This window comes from Podarcis melisellensis (assembly GCF_964234715.1).
Source record: "Podarcis melisellensis genome assembly, chromosome: 12".
Classification (NCBI taxonomy): domain Eukaryota; kingdom Metazoa; phylum Chordata; class Lepidosauria; order Squamata; family Lacertidae; genus Podarcis; species Podarcis melisellensis.
Window position 1 is genome coordinate 21,674,921 of NC_138544.1, and position 24,633 is coordinate 21,699,553.

Consider the following 24,633-nt stretch of genomic DNA (forward strand, 5'->3'; position numbering starts at 1 on the left):
AGTGGAACTAGTTGTGTTGTTCTCTTGATTCTGACCTACTGTGTATTACCTGAGTTTTCAGAAGTTGGCAGGTGCCTTATTTTGAGCTCCTTTTAATCTGGAATGAAGACATAGACCACACCACACCAGGCACTCGTACAGCATTAACAGCCATGCCTTCTCCCCCCAAAACCCTAGAAAGTGTCATTTGTTAAGGGTGCTGGGAATTGAGGCACTGTGAAGGGATGCCGAACAACTCAGCATCAGTTCCCACGATTGTTTGGCAGAAGCCATGACTATTAAAGTGGTATAAGAGTGCTTTAAATGAGTGGTGTGGATGTGACCAGGGATGAAAGCAATATAAGCTGTAGATGAGCACCTAGTCAGAATGTGAACAAACAAACAAAAAAACTTGCAATTTACTGATGGTATAAAGCAACTGGCAAAGATATAACTGAGCTTTCAAACTAAGCTTTTGAGTTTTTGTCTTGCCAGATAAAAGAGCACTTTCAGAATATCTGTTCAATATCTAATAGAAACAAAATATATCAAGAAAATGTAGCCATTATAGTAAATACTTATGATATTTCCTAATAGCATTTTACCTAGCTCAGTTCTGTGCTTATTATTCAGTGTTTAAAATGCTCTGTATTATAAATTTGGATATGTGCCTGAAATCACTGCTTGGTCTCTAGGCAAGCCTGTACTGAAAGTGTGTCAGGGCTGTCAATTAGAGAAGTCAAACTTCCTCCTGGTTCTAGGTTTAAAATTAGAGAACAGTTTCACAATATTTCACTTTTCTCCTATTATGTCCCAAGGCTTTTTTGCTTCTAAAATAGCTCATGTGATATATTAAAATAATAACGCCACTGCATATGAAAACTTACATCCATTACTGTTATACTGTACCTCCACCAAGTTTCATTACAGGAGACACAACAAAGGTAAATAATAGTTCTTTCCCCCAGTTCATTTGCTTTTTTTGCCAGGTAAGAGCAATACTGGAAAGCTATCCTATCACCTTAATTTTAACGACACTTCTGCCCCAAGTATGCTGCCTGCAAGAAATGCATATTAAAAGGAGATCAGTATGTCTGTATCGTTAGGAAAATCTGGCTCCAAACACTCTGACTGTACCATGAAACAACCTGGGAAGCAGATTCCCATTTCCTGCTTCTAATCTCTATTTCTCCATGTCATTAACAAACAACTTTGGTTCTTTTCGTTTTGCACCATCAACAGCAAATTTATAGCTGAAAGGAAGAAGAGGCTGTGTTTGTTCAGCGAAATTAGTTCTTCCATGTTGAACCATTACTTGTTTTCAACCTGTGTACAAATGCTATCCTTACATCTAAAAATGGAACACTGAAAGACCCACTTGATACTTTGCAACAATCAGGAAGTATTCAACTGAGTAACAGAGTTCCTGTTAACCTGCTGAAACTGGTGGGTGAATGTACAAAGGCAAAGCACTAGGTCTTTTTGGGGTTTTTTCCCCCAATTCAAAAACTCTGGACACACAGTGGGCTCTCCCCTTTTTGAACTGGAAAACTTGAGAAATGCTTAAGTAAACACGTTACTGCATTGCTTTCTCCATTCACCAAGCTCTCCTGCTGCTGTGTAGCCTAGTTCGCTGGCCAGCCCCCACCAAAATGAACAGAGAGTTGTGTTATAGAAGTGATTGTCTACCCTTCCATATTGTAATGCTTAGTCATTGACATGCATAATGGCTCTGAAACTACTGGTGCAAGAGGATTGCTCATATTCAGGCGGTATTTGTAAATTATTTATCTCTACATATTATCTTTCTTGCATCAGTTTTCCAGGAATATGGTTTAGAGATGCAGTGGCACGTCTTCCTTCAAATGCGAATGCTGTCAAAAGGCATGACTCTGCTGAATTTTCATGAAGCATCCCTGCAATGCTACATTTTAACGTCCTGGCAACTTCACTAAACTTCGTGCCTTTTCCTTTATGGTGTGGGTGTGGGTGTGTGGAGAGAGATGATTCTCTAGTACCATAAACACAGTGTTGTTTCTCTCTTTGGTGTGTATGAATTTGGAGTCAGATTTTCTCCTGTGCAGAAAGCCTCCAGAATGCCTCTATCCATTCACACAGGGAACTGGGACCAATGGAGGCTTCCTGTTGGAGAAAGGAGATAGGGAAGTGATTTTTGCCAGTTCCTGATTCCTCCATGTCCCTCAGGGCCACCTTCTGTTTTGAAGGGTCCCACAAACTGCCAGAGTAGGGCACACAGGCATGCAGAAAGGAGGAATCAGTGAAAATTATCAACCCATCCCCTTTTCCCAGCACCAGCAGAATTAACAGAATTCCATGAGTATAAAACTTGGGGAAACGTTTCCAGAACATACTCCCCCCCTTCAAATAAGAGCTGTGTTCTGAGCTGAAATATATTTCCACAGCAAATAAGTTGATTCCCCTCTTTTCCCTGCTTATCGCTGCTACCCTCTTTTTTATCTCCTTTTCACTTGCAAACCAGGAATAGGAACAGAGTCTCTTCCTCCTTTTTGTTATCCATCAGCCTCACATGTCTAGCTTGCTTCTTCAAGGGACAGTGACACATTTCCTCATCAAAATATTCCAAATAATGTGTACAATTAACATTTGCTATGTGTCATCAGTATAGACATGTGAAACCACCTTCAGGAGTTTTTATAGCCTTACTGAAACTCCTTTTGCTTCTATTGAAATTCCTCAAAAAATCCCCACTATTTCAAACAGGAACTTCCAAATCGACTTTTGAAATTTCAGAGACAACTACAAATTTAAAAATAAAGCATTCCTGTGGCTAGATGTGGTGTTGCCTGCAGTCCATTAGCTCTGAAGACTTGCTTGTTGTGGGCTCTGTAATCAGATCTTTTAAGAGCAAGAAGTATTTTTTCCCCCAGGGGTCCTTCAACTTGCTTTAAAGTGCAGGCAGGTTGAAGACTTATCGCACAAAGTTCAGGGCTATCTAGCACCTATTTATTTCAATGTAGGCATGTAACACACCTCGGTATATTTTGCCATGGGTGTCAAAGGTCAGTTCAAACATGCGTTTTCATAACTCTGTGACTGAAATGATAATTATCATGTTTGAAAAGAACCTCACAGATCAAGCACTACCGCTCATATCGCATCATCCCACCTCCAGTACAATATTTTTCACCGAGGGTTCTCCCAAGCTCAGCTGACAATTTCAAATGGTGCACAATCAAGTTGTGAAATACAGATTGAATCAGGTGCATGGTGAATTTGTCTCATGAGTTCAAGCTACATGTTACCATAATCATGGGTTAGTATTTGAATACAATCCCTAATTATGGACAATGTGGAAAATAATCTACTTTAAACTGAATTTAACAAAAACCCATAATAAGTTTCACAACTTTAGAGTGTACTTTCATGCATATGCATATATGTGGCCTTCTGAACATTCATATGCAAAATAAATAGTGGTTGTTACATAACCACTGAATAATGGCTACATTCACAGCATGTCTGATGAATGAAATAATACTCACCGTTCTTTTTGTAAAACATGATTTCTCCTTTGAATTCTATCTTTTCTTCCAGTGACTTTTCAATTTGAAGAATCATCTGCTCATTTGTTTCAGCACCATATAAAAATTTACAGCTGCAGCTCTTCTGCATGACTTCCGTTCGTGCAAATCCAGAAAGCTCACAGAAGCCATCGGAACAGTAAACTATGGGGAATCCTTTAGCCACCTGAGCGTTTGCAAGGATAAAGTTACTATCTGTAGGGGAGGAAAAAAACACACGGAAGCAAAACATTTATAAAATGGATCGCATTGTTCCCAGTACAGTGTAATATTCAGGCTGATTCATTTGATAAAAAGTGATTGTGGTGGAAAACATCCATATACAGTGGTATCTCAGGTTAAGTACTTAATTCATTCTGGAGGTTTTTTCTTAACATGAAACTGTTCTTAACCTGAAGCACCACTTTAGCTAATGGGGCCTCCTGCTGCCGCCGCGCCGCCGGAGCATGATTTCTGTTCTCATCCTTAAGCAAAGTTCTTAACCTGAAGCACTATTTCTGGATTAGCGGAGTCTGTAACCTGAAGCGTATGTAACCCGAGGTACCACTGTAAATCAGATCATATGTTTTACTTCTAAGAGACAACTGGACCACAAAATATAAAGATACTGACTTTTTTGCATTGTGATTTTTTTATTTATTTGTTATATCAGTTATAAAAAGAGATTCATCCACAGCTGTTTTTTTTTATTTTAACATTCCTTTCCCCCACACCCATCCAGAAGCACCAAATGTTAATTTAATTACATTTAACTTCTTTTAATTTCAGTTTTTATTCGAAAGTATCTTTCCACAAATCAGTATGTATCACTGGAGGTCCATAAGTAGGTTCTATCAATGTCACATACGCAATGAACTATGTCAGGTTGATTGACAAGTAGTGATTTTCCTGTCAAGATATTGACTTTTTTCTTCTCATTAACGCTACAAGTTGGACTTTAGTTAAATTAGTGGTTGTGAGTTTCAGTCATAAACAGTGACATCTGAAAGAAATAGGGCCCTGTCAATCAGATATGCTATTGTTAAATTCCAGCAAACAAATAGACTGTCTTATAAGCAGTAAAGGGAGACGTATGGTTTCTGAATTATGTTGCAGTGAATAATTTAGTTAGATAATTGTAAGCTGCTGTTTATCTTTCTTTAGTTCTGTGAAACTTCCCATGTCCTATATGCTGTATCTTTTAAGATTTCCAGTACATGCAATCTTCTTCCTGCTTTTGTCCTCTTATAAAGCTTCACAATGTAATGGACATTTTCCTGCTACCCTCTCTCACCTGCATTGGGTTGGAGAAGTTTAAATTTAAGAGATGGCTTGCGTACCTTCTTTAGGGATGCTCTTTGAGCACTGTTGTGTGTTGACCCCTGAACACTAATATACAATTGCTCTCTTGCAAACTAAAGTGGAAATTACGGAACAGCAGAAATATAAAAAAGGGCTTTTTTTCAGGTATGTGTGCATAAGAGAAGTGAAGTCAAAAGGACATGGGGTGGATGGGAAAGATGGTATTAATATGCATGACTGATTTATTTTTAATAAGGCTCCCATCATTTTAATAAAGCGCTGAAGTTCACTTTAATAGACTTACTATATTTCAATTCCTGTGAGCTCACTTGCTTGACCTTATCCAATTAAAGCAGTTTCTGGAATTATTCATAACACTTCCTAATAGATTTTATTTGTTCACCTCACATCCGCAATCCAGCTAGGTTCAAGCAATTGTTTGACTCCTCAAACTCCCACTTTTGTTTTACTAAATGGAAAATGAATATCATTACCAGTGTTATGTCTTTGTGTGCTGATTCTGCTGTCAAAACAAAATCAGATTCCCCTACTAGTAAAAGAATTAAAATCATATGCTTGCCATGCAAACTGATGATGTTGCCTCTGTATAAAAGCTAATGATCATGTATCTAAAAAGCATCTGCAGCCTTCAAATTAATTTATTCCTGGGTTTCTTATTGTTTAAAATACAATTACCTACTGCAGAGTCATTCATCCTCTCAGCTAATTCAATGTGAATTACATGAAGCAGAAAAGGAACACTGAATAGATAAAAGGGGATTCTGGGCCACGCTAATTAGCTGCAAAAAGATTTTAATGCCTTCTAGAGCCATGGAAGACCTGTCTAAGGGACACAAACAGAAAAGTCTGTATGTATGGGCAAAATTGTGGCTGTTGATTCTGAATGTCTTAGTAAATAAGCTGGGGCCAACCACCCCCTTACCAGGCATGGGCCTGTGAGAGTTGCTGTTGAACTCCAACTCCCATCAATTCCAGTGAGCATGGATGGGCAAGAATGATGGAATTTGTAACCCAACATCATCTGGAGGGCCTACATCATCCTAAAGACCATGAGGTGCCAAGTGACCAACTTGACCAACTTTACATCATCCTAAAGACCATGAGGTGCCAAGTGACCAACTTAATTCAGAAATGTTATTTACTTATAGATTGCCTCTATACAATATGTTTGGGTACTGGAAGGACTTTATAATCCTCTTAAAGGTTTTAAAAGTGGCATAAATGAGAATGAACTGGAGAAACAAACACACCCAACCTCTTTTGCATGTTTTAAGGTAGAGGTGATTGATCTCCAGTTCCCATCAGTCCCAGCTGGCATGGCCAATGGATAAGGATGGTGAGTTATGGTCCAACAATGCCAGAGGACAACTGCTTCCCCCCACAGCTGTTTTAAGGCCTTCCCTAGGCTGTTGCCTCTGCTTCCTTATCATAGATTCCAGAGCTATGCTTCCTTGGTTTCAATTTCATTCGTAATACATACTTAATGCGTCTAGCACACTGTAGGCTCTAAATAAATGATAGTGTTCATGGTAATTAAGCACTACTACCTACAGGACTTGTGAAAATGTAAATATAAGGCTTGTTTTATTAAAATATCTGGCCTTACTTGGCATGATGCTTAATTTCTTTTCCTCTAAGAAGATTGCACTGCCTAAAATTAAACTTATACATCTTTGTGGGAAATATACCTAAGGGCCTAACTGCTCGTTCAATAAAAGTTATATGGGATAAAGGTGAACCCAGTTTAGGAGAGGGATTTGGAATGGGAAAGAAAGGATGGAGGCAACCATGATAAACATTGCTTTGAATCACTGGTGTGTCTTTTAAAACAATAAAAAAGAATTATATATTTTTATAGCAGTATATTTTTATATGCAAATAAAATTCCTGTACCAGCTATATAAAATTTTGTGAGTGTTCAGAACTTAACTGGTTAAGTTGTTCTGAGTGTGCGTCACATTCCGACGTCAGCTGTTAGAAGCTGGGAGGAGACAGAAGCTAAGGAGGAGCTTGTTCCCTGTACTTTCACTTCTCTCTGTGTATCTGAGAGAAAGACGTGCCTTTGGATATGGCTGAAAGAAGCCCCGGTCTTTGTTGGTAAAATGTTTTAATAAAGAGCTGTAAATAGACGAACCTGTCTGTGTATGCTTGCATGGAGAAAAGGACTGCTTTACACCGCTGTTCAACTCTGCTAAGCCGTGACCTGAAGGGAGCAACAGTGGCGCAGCTTTGAAGAAGTGTGCCGGACCCGTTATAAACTGCTGATTGACGATCATAAAGTAATCAGGTGTCACGGCAGATCGATCGATCTCCAAGAGGTTATGGAAGGTCAGCCAACGCTCGTAAAGCAGTCAGTGTGAGCTCCAGGAATGTCTTTGAAGTTAGCGTTCTGAGGCTGAGGGGCCGTCGGAGGCCAACGGGAGCTGACTGGATGCCAGGGAGCAAGAATGATTAATTGCCTGCTTCTAAGAGGCAATGAGAGCTGCTGATACAGAGAGCTGGCTGGAAGCTGAGAAGCAGCTGGAGCTAAAAGCAGCTGGAATCGTTACTCCAAGCAAGGGAGAGCCGTAGGAGCTGGTACTGAGCACTGAGTACGGAGTAAGTACAGCTTGGGGCACCTTGGGAGAACGGGAGAAGATGGCCAAAAGCCAGAATATACCTCTGGAAAAGCTCACTCTAAAGAGTTGGGCAATATGGAGCAGACAAATAAGGGGATGGTTCTTGGTCGAAGGGCTTTGGGAAGCAAACCAATGGGAGCCAAAAGAAACACCCCTTGGCTGGCCAGCAGCTGAAGCAAGCTGTGGGGCTGTGTTGGCTGAAGATAGCCAGAGAATGCAACTTGAGCTGGATATGCTCAGAGCATGCGTTGATGAATCGCTGAAGCCTCATCTGGAGGGCGTTGAATCGGCCCACGCCGCCTGGCAGGCGCTGAGGAGTGTGTGTGAAAGCTCAGCGGGAGTCAGGCCAGAGGGGGCTGGGACAGTGTTGGGGAGCTGTTGTAATGCTTCTACACGTCTGTGTGATGGACTGGGTCCTGGAGAGGCTGGACTGGCAGGCCCTGTTCCCGATGGATTGGCCTCTAGGAGTGCTAGTGAGCAGATCGGGGGGGCGAAGAGTTCCAAAGGCAAGTTTAAAGAGCTTTCGATTGTTGCTGAAGCGGAGAGCAGCTTCAGGGGGGGCCAGGCTGGTGGGAGGCGCCGTTCCAGAAGGAGGAAGGCCAGGCCAGCTGGCAGGAGCCCCGGGCAGTGTTTTTCCACTGGAGTTCAACGTCTGCGTGGCAGTAGCCCCCACCGGAGCAGAGAGCCGAGGCAGGATGTTGGCAAGGACACTTCTCATGGGAACCAGACGGGTTTCCATGGCAACAGACTTGGGAAGGCTGGCAAGCGTGCAGGTGACCAGGAGAAGCAACAGGAAGAGTCTTATCAAGTTTCTGCAAGCATGGCATTGTTCGAAGACGGCCGAGTGGAAAATTTCGAGCTCAGCTTTGTTATTGACTCTGCAGCTAACCGCAACATGGTTCCAGAGACCCCTGCAGTCGAGATGTGGAATTGCACGGCATTTTCCACAGGACAAACTGTTTTATTTGCAAATGGACAGCGGAAAAATGTCACTAACTGTGGTACATTGTTTCTTTCTGTTTTGCAGGAGGCGGTGCAGTTTTGTGTTGTTCCAGAGGTCCATCACTGTTTGTTATCTGTGCCTTATTTGTTAAAAAAGGGTTTTCAGGTTTGTTTCCAGGGGGATTCCTGCACAATCTCCAGAGAAGGAAGACGACTTGTTGAAGTGAAACGGGGACAGAATGATCTTTTCGTTCTTAAAACGTCTCTTGGGGGTGAGGGGAAGGTTGAGAAAGCACAAGAGTTGCGTGCTACAGTTCCCAACCAGCGTACTACAATTCCCGGTCATGTCTCATGTGCATGCGCATGGCATCAGAGAACGATTCACAATCCTTTAGAGGATTTGCAGGTGTTACCTGAGGTTGTTGCAGGTTGTAAGATTAAAAATTGTGGAAGTGCCATTAATTGTGACACTTGCAAGCAAGCAAAGGTGAGAGGGTGCAGTTACCCAAAGGTGGAACGGGTTGCCACCAAACCTTTTGAGCTGGTACACATAGATCTGTCCAATTCTGTCAGGGAACAGAGTCTGGGGGGGGCAGGTATCTGCTGACTTTTCTGGATGATTTTTCGCAGAATTCCTGGACTCATGGTCTCAGATCCAAGGAGGATGCAGCACAGCTGATCAAGAGCTGGATTGAGGGAGTAGAACTAAGGTTCTCCACCAGAGTGCAAGCGATCATCAGTGACAGAAATGCTAAGTACACTGGTTCTGCTTTGCAGAAGTTCTTTCACGAGAAAGGGATACGTCACACAGTTACTTCACCCAATCAGAGGGGGGTGGCAGAGCTGAGGAGTGGAGCTCTGGTTCAGGCAGCACAGGTGATGCTTACAGAGTCTGAGTTACCTCCACAGTTTTGGCTGGAGGCGGCTAGAGCTGCATGCTTCACCTGGAATAGGACCTACAATTCGCTGGTAGGTGACACTCCGTTTTCTCTGTTGAATGGCCGCAAACCCCAGGTTCACTTTCTGCGCAAGTTTGGGTCTCCTGCGATTGTCTCTGCGCCTGAGGCTTTGCGAGGGCCAGATGGAGCCAAATTCCAGAAAATGATCTTCTGTGGGTATGAGCCAGAAGCCCGTGCATGGCGGTTTGCTTACCCTTCAGGTGATCAGAGTAAGGTGCTGATCAGTAAACACGCGGAGTTCTTAGAGCAGAGTGAGAAGCCAAAAATGTTTGTCAGGCGTGATGTTCTCTCAGATTGTCTCTCTGATCCAGAAGACAGTTCTGATGAGGCGGAAGAAGAGGCTGAGGCTGCTGATGACGACCAGGTCACTGACCAGGGTCAAGAGCAGGATAGGGCATCTCCACAAGTTGTAAAACAACAGCCCAAAAGTGAGCCTAGTTCTCCTGTGAGCGTGATGGAGAGGATTCGAAGACGCTTTAAGTCAGAAGGAGAATCCTGTGATGCTGAGGACACACCTGCTGATCAAAGTGAGTCAGGGGAAACACCTGAGTTTGTGCCTAGGAGGTCCAGTCGCACAACAAAGGGTATTCCACCAGAGAGGTACCAGGCCACAGGTGCGTGGGTAAGTTTCGCACAGTGCGATTCTGAGAGTTGTGAGGTGGTTCCACAGTTGCCTAACAGGGACGCCAAGAGAGGGCGCAAGGCATTGGGGAAGGCATTGATCTCACAGAGTTTTGCTGAGGATGTTCCACAGGTGCAGTCGGAATCCAACGCAAGGGGGGGGGGTGTGAGTGTTCAGAACTTAACTGGTTAAGTTGTTCTGAGTGTGCGTCACATTCCGACGTCAGCTGTTAGAAGCTGGGAGGAGACAGAAGCTAAGGAGGAGCTTGTTCCCTGTACTTTCACTTCTCTCTGTGTATCTGAGAGAAAGACGTGCCTTTGGATATGGCTGAAAGAAGCCCCGGTCTTTGTTGGTAAAATGTTTTAATAAAGAGCTGTAAATAGACGAACCTGTCTGTGTATGCTTGCATGGAGAAAAGGACTGCTTTACACCGCTGTTCAACTCTGCTAAGCCGTGACCTGAAGGTAGCAACAGTGGCGCAGCTTTGAAGAAGTGTGCCGGACCCGTTATAAACTGCTGATTGACGATCATAAAGTAATCAGGTGTCACGGCAGATCGATCGATCTCCAAGAAATTTTGTTACAATTTTCCAGCCAATGAAACCAGATATCGCAGGTATAACATTAAACAGAAACCAAAAAACTGTAAGGAAAAGTTTAAAGGGAGAATCTTGCTCCAACCCACATGTAAGTCCATAAGTCCATACTGGTGGAATCAACAAATCAGCTTATTTTAGAGGGGGGGTATGAGGGGGAGCTTATAACATGATTTCTAAACTGCCTTTCAGGACATACCTCACAAAGCAGTGTACAATTCTTAATGCAAACGTAATAACATACAAGATCATCCATTTAAAAACACATATACCTCTTAAAATGCACAGTACAAATTAATCCAAGCACAGTTTAAAAACTACTAAAGATGGAACAAGTGAAACTGAACAGGATTATGTGTCCCACCAGCCACTGCCTCCAGCATACCCAATTGCAGACTTTGGAGAAGTCCCTGCTCCAGCAGGAAGGCTGAAAAGCCAGCACTATGTGAGAAGGAACTGAGGGCAGGCCGCAATTTGTCCCCCCGGAAGTGGGCCCAGATGGTCTCATTGGCCGGCTAAGCCCATCCCTGGAGAACACCTGCCCAAGACATGTTGCCAATGGCCAACTGCAGGCAGGCAGACCACACAACCCTACCATTCACTGGATCACTGACGTGGCCCATGGTCCGGCCGCAACACCACACACCATAGAAGGTGAGCAGACTTAGGTTTAGTAAGCCACTCTGATAATATTATGGAAGGGCGGGATGAAAATCTTCCTAATAAATATTTGTAAAATTAAATAAGAAGACTTCCTGTCATACTTTCAATAAGAAACAGAGTGAAGCCAATGCAGTGCCATGCCACATGCTATGGCTATTAATAAGTGTGTGCACATATGACATACCGTATTTTTATGTGTATAAGACAATGCTTTTTGCTTTAAAAAAAATGGGTGTCGTCTTATACACAGATAATGAATGCAGAGGGGGGATGTGCGATTAATGGCAGCAGCAAACAGGAGATTGGCAGTGGTGATTGGGTGGGTGATTGGTGGCTGTGGCAAGGCCTGCTGGTGATTGGCTGTGGCTGTGGCAATTGGGCAGGCAATTGGCGGCTGCAGCAAGTGGGTGGGTGGGCTGTTGGTGGCAGCGAGCAGGCGATTGGTGACTGCTGCAAGGTGTGCAATTGGCAGTGGTGGGCAGGTGGGTGAGTAATTGGCGGAAGTGACTTCACCCACACTCCCCCAAAACTAAACAACTTAATTTCTTAATTTTGGGTTTAAAAAAATAGGAGTCGTCTTATACATGGGGGCATCTTATACACAGAAAAATACGGTATTTGGAAAGGCACTTTGGAAGACATTATGAGATACTAATTACTGTCACGCATACCAGTCTGCCTCCAAAATCAGCAGTGAAGGTTCTTCTCATGTGCCCGCTTTTGAGATCAGTTATTCTAAAAAACATATGTGGGTGAGGGCCCTTGTCCCTGGACACATTATTGGGTGAGATCCCCTCCCCTGCAACATTTCTGCAACGAAAATAGGGACATCCTATTCCATACTTTCCAACATTTCTCCAGTAATTAATGGATTTCAGAAGGACCCTTTGTTTTCACTAGCCTTTTCCTGAGCTTCTTTTTCTGAAATTGTTTTCCTCAGATAATTTTTTGGCTAGATGACAGGTGGCCTAAAAGGTTTTTAAAGTAGACAAATGCTTTAGTACACTGAATCTCCTGCATAACTGAGGTTCTATGATGACTATAAAATTTGAAATAAATCTTTTTAAATTACAGTGGTACCTCTGGTTAAGAACTTAACTCGTTCTGGAGGTCTGTTCTTAACCTGAAACTGTTCTTAACCTGAGGTACCACTTTAGGTAATGGGGCCTCCTGCTGCTGCCACGCCACCGCTGCACAATTTCTGTTCTCATCCTGAGGTAAAGTTCTTAACCTGAGGTACTACTTCCAGGTTAGCGGAGTTTGTAACCTGAAGCGTTTGTAACCCAAGGTACCACTGTACATTCAAAATTCACACCATGGGATTAAGGCTATCATTATCTACCAATCTTTACTATAAACCAGCCTTCACCAACCTAGTGCCCTCCAGATGTTTTGGACTTCCAGATGAACTCCCATAATCCCCATCCAGCACTGTTATAGATAAGCTATATGACAAAGGAAGTGAAGTTTCAAAAATGCACTCAACAGCACTGCTAACTAGGAAGATCATAAATTTTGTGCAGATCTGTTTCTTTCTGAACTATTTATGGAATAAGTTAATCATGATATTTACTAGCAGGTGAAGCTTGATTTTAGTTAGAAAACTACAGTATCTCACACTATTAAACAAATAATACTCAGAATCCATTGAGACACTTGAACTTTACATCCAGGAATTAATTTACATCCATTTATTTCAATGGGTCTTCTCTGAGCATCACTTAATGCTTAAATCATCCTAGAATAAAAACATTTGTTTTTCTCTTTCTTCTTTAGATGCCAGTTTGTTTTCATGAATGGCAACACTTCTATTAGAGCTGCTAATTTGATTACATAATTTTGTTCCACAGTTGCTAACAGTTGGGTGGTTGTGAAACTCTTTTTCAGCTGTTAATTATTGATGCAAAGTATAGAGCAGTACACATATATAATATAATTTTCCCTATATAGCAGTAAACTAAGATGCAATTCAATCATACAGCTGTTCAACGTTTTCCTCACAACTATAGTGTGTGGCATTTGTTTTACAACTGCTGTCAGAAATTTGCTATGGTTCCTCAAAGTTGTTAATTGTGGGCAACATTTCTTTTACAGCTATATGCAGTTATTCAACATTTCTTTTGCAGTTATTCTTCTTTCTTACAGCTGTTGTTTTCAGGCAAAATATAATGTTTATTCCATAGGTGCTAATTGGTAACAATCGGCACTTTTAAATCACAGACAAATGACAATGTTTTCTTATTGCTGTTAGATATGAGCAAGTGGAATACTGTATATCTCTCAAAGCTGTAGATTGTGAGTAAAGTGGAAGATTTAGTGGGCAAGTGAGATATTTCTTCCACAGCTCTAGCCCGTGAACAAAGTGGAGTATGTACAATTCTATCATTCTTATGTATTTCACATCTAATAAATGTTCGGGGGAGGGAATCAGTATTTCTGCAAGCAGAAATATCAGAGACAGAATTAGGAAACATTAGATTAGAATGAAATCAATGGGCTTGCATAACCTAACTCAATTGATTTCAACAGGTCTACTGAGTAAGACTTAGTTGGGTATTATCTAAGAGGTGGCTATTATTATCATCATAATTATTAACTATTGACTTCAATTTGATTTAGTTAATATTACAATGATAGCAACTGACATTTTAATGTTAAATGACATTTAGGAGAAACGAATCTTGCAGAGGTCTACATCTCTAATGCCACCAGTCTGGGCAGTTCTCTCCAGTTTAATCCGATGCAATAATAGAATTCACAGAAGAATTAATTATAGATGGGAGTGCAGTACAAGGTGTTTCCACCCATTTTTGTGATTTCCTCCTCCCAGTGCTGCCCCCTTTTCCAAATCCCAAGCCTATGTTGAGAGCCCTTGAGTGATCAGAAGAAGCTGCCCAATGGTGCAGAGGAATGGGGAATCTTTGGCCTTCCAGATGCTGCTGAACTGCAACTCCCATCATCCCTGGTCATTGCCTGAGCTACACAGAATATAACAGGCAGGAAACCACAGCTGGAATGAGGCAAAGCCAAGTGGTTCTTCAAGCTTTTATCAAAATGAAAGAAAGACAATGGGAGCCTTGGGAGCCACAACTCCCTTCATGAGATATATACTGTCTAATAATGAAAGCTAAGCCTTAATGCTCAAACAAGCCCATAACAATTTGACATCCTTGGGCTCCCATCAACAGCAAAATAACATTTCTTGCTGCCTACATTGTTCGGCAATAACCTGGCATTTGGTGGAAGTGGAGAAGAGAAATCGCTGTGTGTTTTTTTTTCCAGGGGAACAAGCAAGGCTGTGTGGGCGTCCTATCGGGAGGAGATCGACTGACCACAGCAGGAGCAAGAGAGAAAGCATTCTTCAGGATGAGGTAGGGAAGCACTGCCTTTAATCAAAGTAATTATCCAGCGAATCAATAATGGGTCAACACCGCAATAAAGGAACAGGCTGAGACTTGCTCAAAGGAAACAGAAAGTCTTTCTTCACAATTCATGTTAATCTAGTTAAGTCTTTCCACTCAAGACACCTAAACAAGGCTGTCACTCACGCACACACCACAAGAAGAGGCTTGATGAATCCTCTTCTGCCTCTTTTCTTACATTGCAAAACTTTCATTGGGCCCAATTATCTTTTTATGTGGTAGAATCAGCAATTTTTGCAATGTCAGCTTTGTCAAGTGTTCTGTTAAGAGCTGGTATTAAATATCGTACTTCTGAGAAGACAATCTTATTCAAGTTAGTGCAGTGGCTGATTGACAAATCAAGAAGTCCTTGGTTTGAATCTTGCCTCTCCCAAGGTGGCCTTAGGCAAGCCATTATCAATCACTCTTCGTTGCTATCTGCAATATTGAGATGATGACAGTGTTTAATTCAGCCTTCCCACATCAGGTGCCCTCTAGCTGCTTGGACTACAGTTCTCATTATTTCTTATCACTAGCCATGCTGACCAGGGCTGATACAAGCTTTAGTTTATTTTTTATATAATATATTTATTTTTACATTTACAGTCGTACCTTGGAAGTCGAATGGAATCCATTCCGGAAGTCCGTTCAACTTCCCAAACGTTCAGAAACCAAAGCGCAGCCGGATGTCTGGCTTCCAAAAATCGTTCAAAAGCCAGAACACTCACTTCTGCGTTTTGATCGTTTGGGAGCCAATTTGTTTGGGAGCCAAGGTGTTTGAGATCCAAGATACGACTGTATATCCCATCTTTTCTCCAAGATGGGGGCCTCTTCACAACTAGCAACGTGATCTGGGTAACCACTTCATATATATATATTCACATATACCGGTATATATAAAAATTAATCGCTACATCTCAGATTTTGATTAAAATTGTTGCACATTTCACATATCTCACATGTCAAAGTCACAGGTGTGAATAAAAAATTCCTATGCCTTATAATTCTTGACTTTTGGAGATGAAAATTATGGAAATGTTAAATATATGCATCATTGAATGATGAAATAAACGATAGAAAAAACCGCAGTCAATATAATATTTTATTTTAGACACCTATGAGAACACATACTACATGAAGCACATTTTTCAAAATACTCTTTTTTCTAGTTTTTCAAGCAGCATATTCATGTACAATTTCGTCATATGAGAGCTTCCTTGCAATGTCATTTTCTAGAGACAATATGCATAGAGAATTTTGTTCTTTATAAAGGACGCTTTGAAAAATCCCATTCTGCTTCTTAGCACGTGATAGGCCTTGTCAAGGACACCTTAAGTGCAGTAGTAATATATCGGGGAACAAAAATACTGATGAATTTATACACATTGCATTTTAGGTAGTGTGTTTTCTTCTATGTTCTGGGATTTCCTAAGGTTCAAATATTCTTTGAACTGATAACTTACTGTGACGCTCCACCTTTGCAACATCTGTGCTACTGACTCAAACTTTGGGATTTGTTGAAATACACACACACAGAGAGAGAGAGAGAGCACCAATTTGAGTTATGTGACTCAAATTGGGTGTACTAGACCCCAAAATGTGGAATAAAGTCTCTTCTGGGACCCTCTCAGGATTAGGGCCCTGAAGGTTAACCTTTATTAGTTTCATAGTAGATTGACCCCTGCTCATCTGCACCAACCACTCAATTGTAGTTTGATGCAAACTGGAGAAAGACGGCGAAGATTACTTGTTCTTCTTAGGAACAAGAAGACACAGTTCTCAACCACATGCCCTCTGTGCCTGACCCCAAAACAGCCCTTGGTTATATCCAGATGGTAGTCTTGAAGGTTATCCAGTTCTCAAAGACAAATACCCTGTCTTGCAGTGATTTGTCCTTGCCTGTCCCCCAACATATTCATACAGTGGTTTTTTAGTGGATTTGGACCAGCACAGGCTGTGCAGTCCTCACAGTACCACACTGTTACACTAGCATTAAAAGAAGATATTTCTTTTTATAAATATGTGCTCTGCAGTGGGCTTAATTCCCTTTTGACCAAATGCCACCCCCAAAGCACGGAATCTGCTATCTGAATAATCTGTACACATTCTTAGTGCAGATGTTGGGTTGGAGAGTAGCACACTCAAGAACCCGCATGTTGATTATGCGTATAATAACTATTATTGTAAGGATGCTTTATTTATTTAACATGCTGAACTCAGCACTCAACAGAAATAGTTACAACTCCTGTCCTCAGGCTTGCAAACATTAGGGAAAGATTATTATTTGCTAAAATGCCAATGTAGTATTGTTGTTTGGCATGCTTTAAAAAGCATGGATTCGAACTGAATGAAATATCTTGGATGGTTGGTAATTTTTCTGCTTCTACCCTTTACACTAAAGGATTCAGACATTATTTAATAAAAATGTGATAATAGTTTTTATTTTGCATGTCTTCACATTTCTAGAAAGTGTTTCCCATCCACAAGATTTATTCTAATAATAAACAATGGTAGCAAGTTTAAGGAAATTTGTTTTGCACAGTATTTTAATAGTAGTGAACTGCCCTCTAGAGTCTTCTTCAATCAAAACACAAAACACAAGCTACTGTAGCTAAGATGTACCCTCTCTCCTGAAGGTATATACATGTGTGCCCAGAAATAACTCCCACTGTATTAATGGGATTTACTATCATCTATCTATATAAATTAAGGGACACGGGTGGCGCTGTGGGTTAAACCACAGAGCCTAGGAGTTGCCGATCAGAAGGTCAGCGGTTTGAATCCCCGCAACGGGGTGAGCTCCCGTTGCTCGGTCCCAGCTCCTGCCAACCTAGCAGTTCGAAAGCGCGTCAGAGTGCAAGTAGATAAATAGGTACCGCTCCAGCGGGAAGGTAAACAGCATTTCCATGTGCTGCTCTGGTTCGCCAGAGGCAGCTTAGTCATGCTGGCCACATGACCCGGAAGCTGTATTCCAGTTCCCTTGGCCAATAAACCGAGATGAGCGCCGCAAGCCCAGAGTTGGCCACAACCGGACGTAATGGTCAGGGGTCCCTTTACCCTTTACCTTTACCTATATAAATTAGAATCATAGAATTGTACAAAGTTCATCAATCCACTGCAATGCAGGAATCTTTTGCCCAACGTGGCGCTAGGACCCATGACCCTGAAATTAAGAGTCTAATTATTACTATTCATTAAATTTGCTAGTCACTTTATCTTGCCCAGGGCAACCCAAAGTGACTCAATTATCATGAGTTAAACTTATTAGCTGCTTGTTACCCAAAAGGTTTCCAAGCCACTTACAATTAAAAAAGATAAACATAAATACATTATACCACCTGGATAACTCAGTTGGTTAGAGTGTGGTGCTGATAATGCCAGTGTTGCAGGCTCAATCCCTGTACGGGACAGCTGCATATTCCTGGATAGCAGGGGGTTGGAATAGATGACCCGCAGGGTCCCTTCCAACTCTACAATTCTACAATTCTATATGGGGGAGGGAAAAGAAAAGATCATCTAAAATTTTAGTGCTTTTTCATATGCTGTACCAAAAACAGCCTCACACAACAGCCATAGGAAGCTTCAGAAGCACACCAACAGCACAGAATTAGCTCAGGCCTGTAGGGAAAGGCAAGTCTACAACCAGCACCTAAAAGATAACAGCAAGGATGCCAGACTGACTTTACTGTGCAAGTGGACCTCATAATGTGTACAGTGAATGAAGGTAAGTCTGAAGTCTTGCTTCATATATTACATATTAAAAGATGTAAAGCAAATACAGTTGCAATTGAAATTATTGAATCCCCATTGCAAATTAGGCTTATGTGCAAAATTTACAGACTTTCAGCTGTTTGCAATGAGCAAATCAAACAAAAGCAATTGAAATAGCTCAACACAATGGATACTTCAAGTGGTTCCCCCAAACTCAGCTGAAATTGCAACTCTGGTGCACTGGAACTCCTGCCAGTATTCAGCCTTTACACTGAACAGCTGAGGCTCCTCCTCCACAATGAACAGGGAAGGATTGTCGATAGAGCGTGAAACAGCCCTTTGAATGTTCTTAAACAACCAGAGGAAACGGGTGTCAAAGTTTAAACTATACATGTTGTTGTTGTTTAGTCGTTTAGTCGTGTCCGACTCTTCGTGACCCCATGGACCAGAGCACGCCAGGCACTTCTGTCTTCCACTGCCTCCCGCAGTTTGGTCAAACTCATGCTGGTAGCTTCGAGAACACTATTAAACCATCTCGTCCTCTGTCGTCCCCTTCTCCTTGTGCCCTCTAACTTTCCCCACATCAGGGTCTTTTCCAGGGAGTCTTCTCTTCTCATGAGGTGGCCAAAGTATTGGAGCCTCAGCTTCAGGATCTGTCCTTCCAGTGAGCACTCAGGGCTGATTTCCTTAAAAATGGAGACGTTTGATCTTCTTGCAGTCCATGGGACTCTCAAGAGTCTCCTCCAGCACCATAATTCAAAAGCATCAATTCTTTGGCGATCAGGCTTCTTTATGGTCCAGCTTTTACTTCCATACATCACTACTGGGAAAACCATAGCTTTTACTACACGGACCTTTGTTGGCAAGGTGATGTCTCTACTTTTTAAGATGCTGTCTAGGTTTGTCAAAACTATACATAGGTCCTGCCTTATAAAGGTTTGCTATGCAAAAAAAAAAAAATCACTTTTCCAAAGAATCAAGACCCAAATCTCAAGATATGCACTGCAGATTCAGATGTCTGAACAGAAAACATTTTTTACTTCCTAGTTTACCTTTTGCTGATTGGCAGAGGGAGAGAGGGAGGTGGAGCAATCAGACAAACCAGAGAGCATTTCTTAATGGGATTTTCCTGGGCTTCTCCCTGCATTTTGGGTTCAAAATCCCATGGTGGGAAATGCATTAGAAATTCTTCCTGTAGTAATAAATGGAAAACATTGACTCGTTATGAGAAAGCGCACCTAACAAATGATTTCTAGGCAATGCATTGTGTTTGTAGAGTGGTGGTTGCGTGTCTATGGAAGGGATGCAGCATTCAATAATGGACTTTTCCACACAGAGCATCTACTTGTCAGCCATAAAACAGATGCGCAGGAGGAAAGAGTATTCTCCAAATTTGTTTATCAAAGCATTTCTCAGGACGCAGAATTTGCTGGTGGTTCAGCAGTATTGCCAACACTTCATTGGCTCTTGCCTTTGCCTACAGCAATTATGTCAGCCTCAATTTTCTTAAAGCATTGGGCTTGTTGTCTTTGAAGTGATTCTAAATATTCCCGAGGCCTTATTCTCTTCTTGTTGGTGCTGGATGATAAAAGCCTTCAATGCCACAGGAAGAAGAAAAATCTATGATAACGTAAGCATAAAATTCAAGATCAAGATCCCCCGCCCATTTCATGCATTATGCATTAGACACTTGAAGAAAATAAAATATATGGGCCACAAATGTAAACAATTCTGTGTGCATTACCTGCATTTAATATAATGGCCTTCACAAGACCAAGTGGAAACAGCATCATTTCAAAGGAAGAGTCATAGCTCAGCATCAGAGCAGGTGATTTGCCAAAAGGCTCAAGATTAATTTCTAGGATTAATTTTCTAGGGGAAAAAGTCTTGTCTGAAACCTATGACAGCCACTGCCGGTCAATGTAGACAATACTGCTAGGTATTCGGAAACTTCCTGTGATCCTAAGTGTACAGTCCAGGAACATCTGATGCTGAAATTTAGCAGATATGGTCATAATCAGGAGCCTGACTTAATAAGTTAGTTAGTTCAGGCTCCTGATTTACTAACTTATTTACCTCATATGAAAAGCAACACACAGTTTCTTCCTTTTTCATTCAGGCAACTCCCCATTTACACAGAGGTTACATTCTGACACCCCAAAAGCAGAAGTGAAAATTGCATAAGGGGGGAAGCAGCCCTAAATGCCCCTCCCTGCCACTCTCCCTCCCCAATCCAGATCAAAAATACTGCACGAAAGATATCCATGACTGGAAGTGAAGCTCTAGGGCTAGCAGGAGACTAGAGGTTGCACAGGAAAGTGGCTGCTGCTGCTGCGCTATCTCACACACCAGCTGTTAGGCGGGGAGGCTGAGCAGCCTAAACAAAATCCTGCTGTACCTCCAGTCTTGGCCCTCACTGAAGTCCTATTCGGGCTCTAGGAAGGGTTTCCTTGTGAGGTGCAAGGACTCTCCAGCTCTCCCCCTCCATTTCTTGGTATGAAGTAAATTATTTAATTGTTTCCTGGTGCTGCGTATATATGCAGTCGCACACTAGTCAGTTGTGAGCAAGGGGGGGTGGGGTGGGGTGTATCAATTCTGTCATTTGTATTGATGTAAACCTCTGGAACGCATTTTGTATGGCTAAGCATTTAGCTCCATCATCAGTATGTCACATTTTATTTTATTGCTATGGCTAGTGGCTAATGCAAATAAACTGTTTGTGTGTGTGTGTGTGTGTGTGTGCGCGCGTGTGTGTGTGTGTGTGCACGCCTGTATTTTGTTCTATGGGATTCATAATTCAATCATGAAGCAAAGATTACCAGTAAAACTCTTTAGGCAGCAATAATTTACAATGTTCACTTTAAATGTAGTGAAATGATTCATTAAGAACTAGTGCAGAGAAGACTGGGATCACAATTAATCCATTCCCCCCCCACACACACCCCAATATTCATGATACCAGTCATTACTGTGGTTGCAGCTTTCCCTTTAATTGGCTGAAAGTGAAATGGAGTTTCCACACAGCACTACATTATCCAGCAATTCCCTTCCCCATGGCTGAGATCTTTATGCGATCATAACTCACAAATAATGTCCATTAAGCAAAGGTACTGCCCAATGTTAATTATGACTGGGAATTGTTCTTGAGACATGCCCACTGAAGACTTCATTACATCATACTCAGTTGATGGGGTGTTGCAGAGCAATCCAACCTCCTAATTTGCTGTTCTGGAGAAGATGTGGAAGTATCCTTCCACCTGTCTCTGCCACTGCCAAAAAGTTACTTCGTTATTTTATTTTGTTATTTTAAGTTTGATTAAATATATTTTCTCCTTTTCATTTTTTAAAAAATAGAAAACAGAATTGCAGTTGCTGCTGGTGGTTTAAACACTTCAATATTAAACAATGCATTGTTCTACTGATGGTATTGCTCAGAAATTAAGGAGGGGAGCAGTTTCTAAAAATATATTCCCTTTTTGCTGGTCCTGCTCCTTTTGTTGCTTCCTGTGAATGAAGGCTTCAGAATTAGTGATGAATGGTCTTGTAAATGTCCCTTGAATACCCCACCTCCTTATTCTGGATGTAAGAAAAGCTTTACAGTGGTACCTCGGGTTAAGTACTTAATTCGTTCTGGAGGTCTGTTCTTAACATGAAACTGTTCTTAACCTGAAACACCATTTTAGCTAATGGGGCCTACCGCTGCCACCGCGCCGCCAAAGCACAATTTCTGTTCTCATCCTGAAGCAAAGTTTTTAACCTGAAGCACTATTTCTGGGTTAGCGGAGTCTGTAACCTGAAGCGTATGTAACCTGAGGTACTACTGTACTTGGCTATTTCCTATCTCTATCTCTTTGCATTTTTTACAGTAAATTTTGATCTAAAACTGAACAGAAAAAAGTAATGCTAAGGAACTAATAGCGAGAGTGCTGTCCCCAAGAGGAACAGGAATGAACAGTGGGGCAATTAAGAAACTATCACTAATCAGCCTACCACTATCAACACAAAGCAATAGAAAGGTCAAGGCCTGGCAACGGTAGTCTTTTAATTAAAGGCACAGGAACCGTTAAAAGTTTCAGTAGTACTTTTCTGTACTCACTATGCTACTGCAATTCTTTTTAATATTGGGGGTGTGGAAGTGGAATGGGGGAGCCACAACTCAGGTAACTGAAAAGCGAAACAGAATATAGGAAGACAATATGGAGAACGCTGAACTGCAATTAACATAGTAGGACCCAGAAGCATTCTGTTAGTTAGTTAGCAGAGATGGGAGTAGCAGCAGTTGTTTCACCTGGCAGTTTTGTGCTGTGTTGAGCACTTTGCGGAACACCTCTGCCCACCCCTGCCACCGCCTGTCCTGGGAAACCTATGGGAGCAAAAGCAGAGCAGCTTCTGCCTCCACTGCTGTGTTCATAAAATATCATGCAGAGGCCATTTGACATAGTCCCTGTTTGATGAAGGTAACATATAGACTAGTCCGTAGTTAAACTAGTTCGGGTACAGTTTTTCATACATGCTACAATTAAATATTGCATTCTGAAGTGTGTGAAAACTCCTGTTCTAAGAATTCTTTTCTTTGGGACTTAACTAGTCTGTCTTTGCAATTCAGAGTTCCTGTTAGAAATACTGCAAAGAATTGTGACTGAGGTTCTATTTGCACAATAACATGTAGGTTAATGCTTTTTCTTTTCTCTAGTCTTGTTGATAAGCTATTTATGTGATGCATTCCTGAGGTATTATACTGTGGTCTAGACACACACATTGAATAATAGCAAGGTCTAAAACTACTATTTTCTCTAAAATAAACTTATGGGTTAGTTATTTTCCAGGCAATGCTATATATCTTGTAAACTTGGGATGCAAATAATGCCCTTCTTGGAAACTGAGCCTTTGTTTTGTTTTGCTTCACTCTGCTCTGCTCTCCTCTTTTTTTGTTTGTTTCAGAAAAGCATTAGGTAGGCACAAGGCTATTTTCCAGCAAGAATGAGAGATCCTTATGCTTTTAGATTTTAGATAAACCTGAGCTTTCAGTCATTTTCTCATTTTTTAAAAAAGCTATTGTATAACAGCAAAAATGAATTTTAAAGAGTGTCCCATTAGATTTCTGTTTCCCAGTGTTATAAGAATTCTAAGGTCCCAAATATAAAATAAACGTTCATATTTTTTAAAAAATATTTTTTATTGAATGATTTTATGTTACAAAAAAAAGTTTAAAATAAATGTTCATAAATGTACAAGGCAAACAAATACATAAGTATATAAACCACGTGTCTGAAATAGTACAAGAGAGCAATCCTGAAGTCATTTTGACTCTCCCAAACCATTTTGACTAGGAGTCGGCAAAGTTTTTGTGGCTTGGGCCAGTTCACGGTCCCACAGACGCCGCGGTGGGCCGGAGTGTGTGCATGCATGCATGTGCAAACGCTATTTCCGGCGCTCCTCCCAGCGCAGAGGAGGCTTGCACAGCTTCCCATTGGCTGCAGGAGCTTCCTGCAGCCAATGGGAAGCCAGCCAGCATCACGGAAGGCAGTCCACGCTTTGCTCCACGCCGGTTTAGCATGGCGCACAGGAGCTAACCAAGCGGGTGTCTGGGGTCCCTGTGTGGGCGGCAGGGGTCCATGGGCTGGTTAAGCAACCCCCATGGGCTGCTTGTGGCCCATGGACCTTAGGTTGCCGACCCCTGATTTTGACTCTCCCAAATTGACCTCAATACAGTATATTTCTCTGCAAGAAGGGAGGAAAGGAGGAAAGCCTTCCCTTTGTCTTTTTACTTACAAATCCTGTCTTAAGGGCATATTTGTGTGTGAATAGGGTGAGCCTGTGGCCTGGATTCAGGAAGTAAAAGTTTCTACCATCACAAAAGAATGGACAGGCTGCCCTGGTGAAGCAATCATTGAGCATTAACAGATATCCTGGCAAACAGGATTTATTCTGTGATGTGTGTATGATGTTTTGGGGGTGGTCTTGAGCTACAAAGAGGGCAATTTCAAAAGTCTATATAAGGGCTTGCGCACCATTGTTCTGCGTTCTCCTCCCTCCTGCGTGTGGTGAGTGGAGACGCTGTTGCAACAGTTAATAAAGATCAGGCTTACTAGCCTCTTTGCTTCTCAATATACTCTGGTTGGCCTCTGTTATTTTCTCCTACTGATAGGAAACCCACCTAAGGACTTTATATGGGCTTCCCATAAGGGAAAAGGAGCAGGGTTTGTTTCTATAACACCAGAAATATCGATTTTGCAATTTAAGTTTTTATCAAAGCAACTTCATATGGTTGTTCTTTT

At 41.7% G+C, this 24,633-nt stretch overlaps 1 protein-coding gene across 2 annotated transcripts in view; it reads right to left on the reverse strand.

The window, feature by feature from the left end:
• KCNH8 (potassium voltage-gated channel subfamily H member 8) overlaps window positions 1–24,633 on the reverse strand; it is a 178,601-nt gene that overhangs the window by 119,256 nt on the left and 34,712 nt on the right. For both annotated transcript variants that reach the window (XM_081883164.1, XM_081883163.1), the window contains exon 2: window positions 3,504–3,737. In XM_081883164.1, coding sequence (XP_081739290.1) covers window positions 3,504–3,737 — 234 coding nt within the window. The remainder of the gene's footprint in view (window positions 1–3,503; window positions 3,738–24,633) is intronic.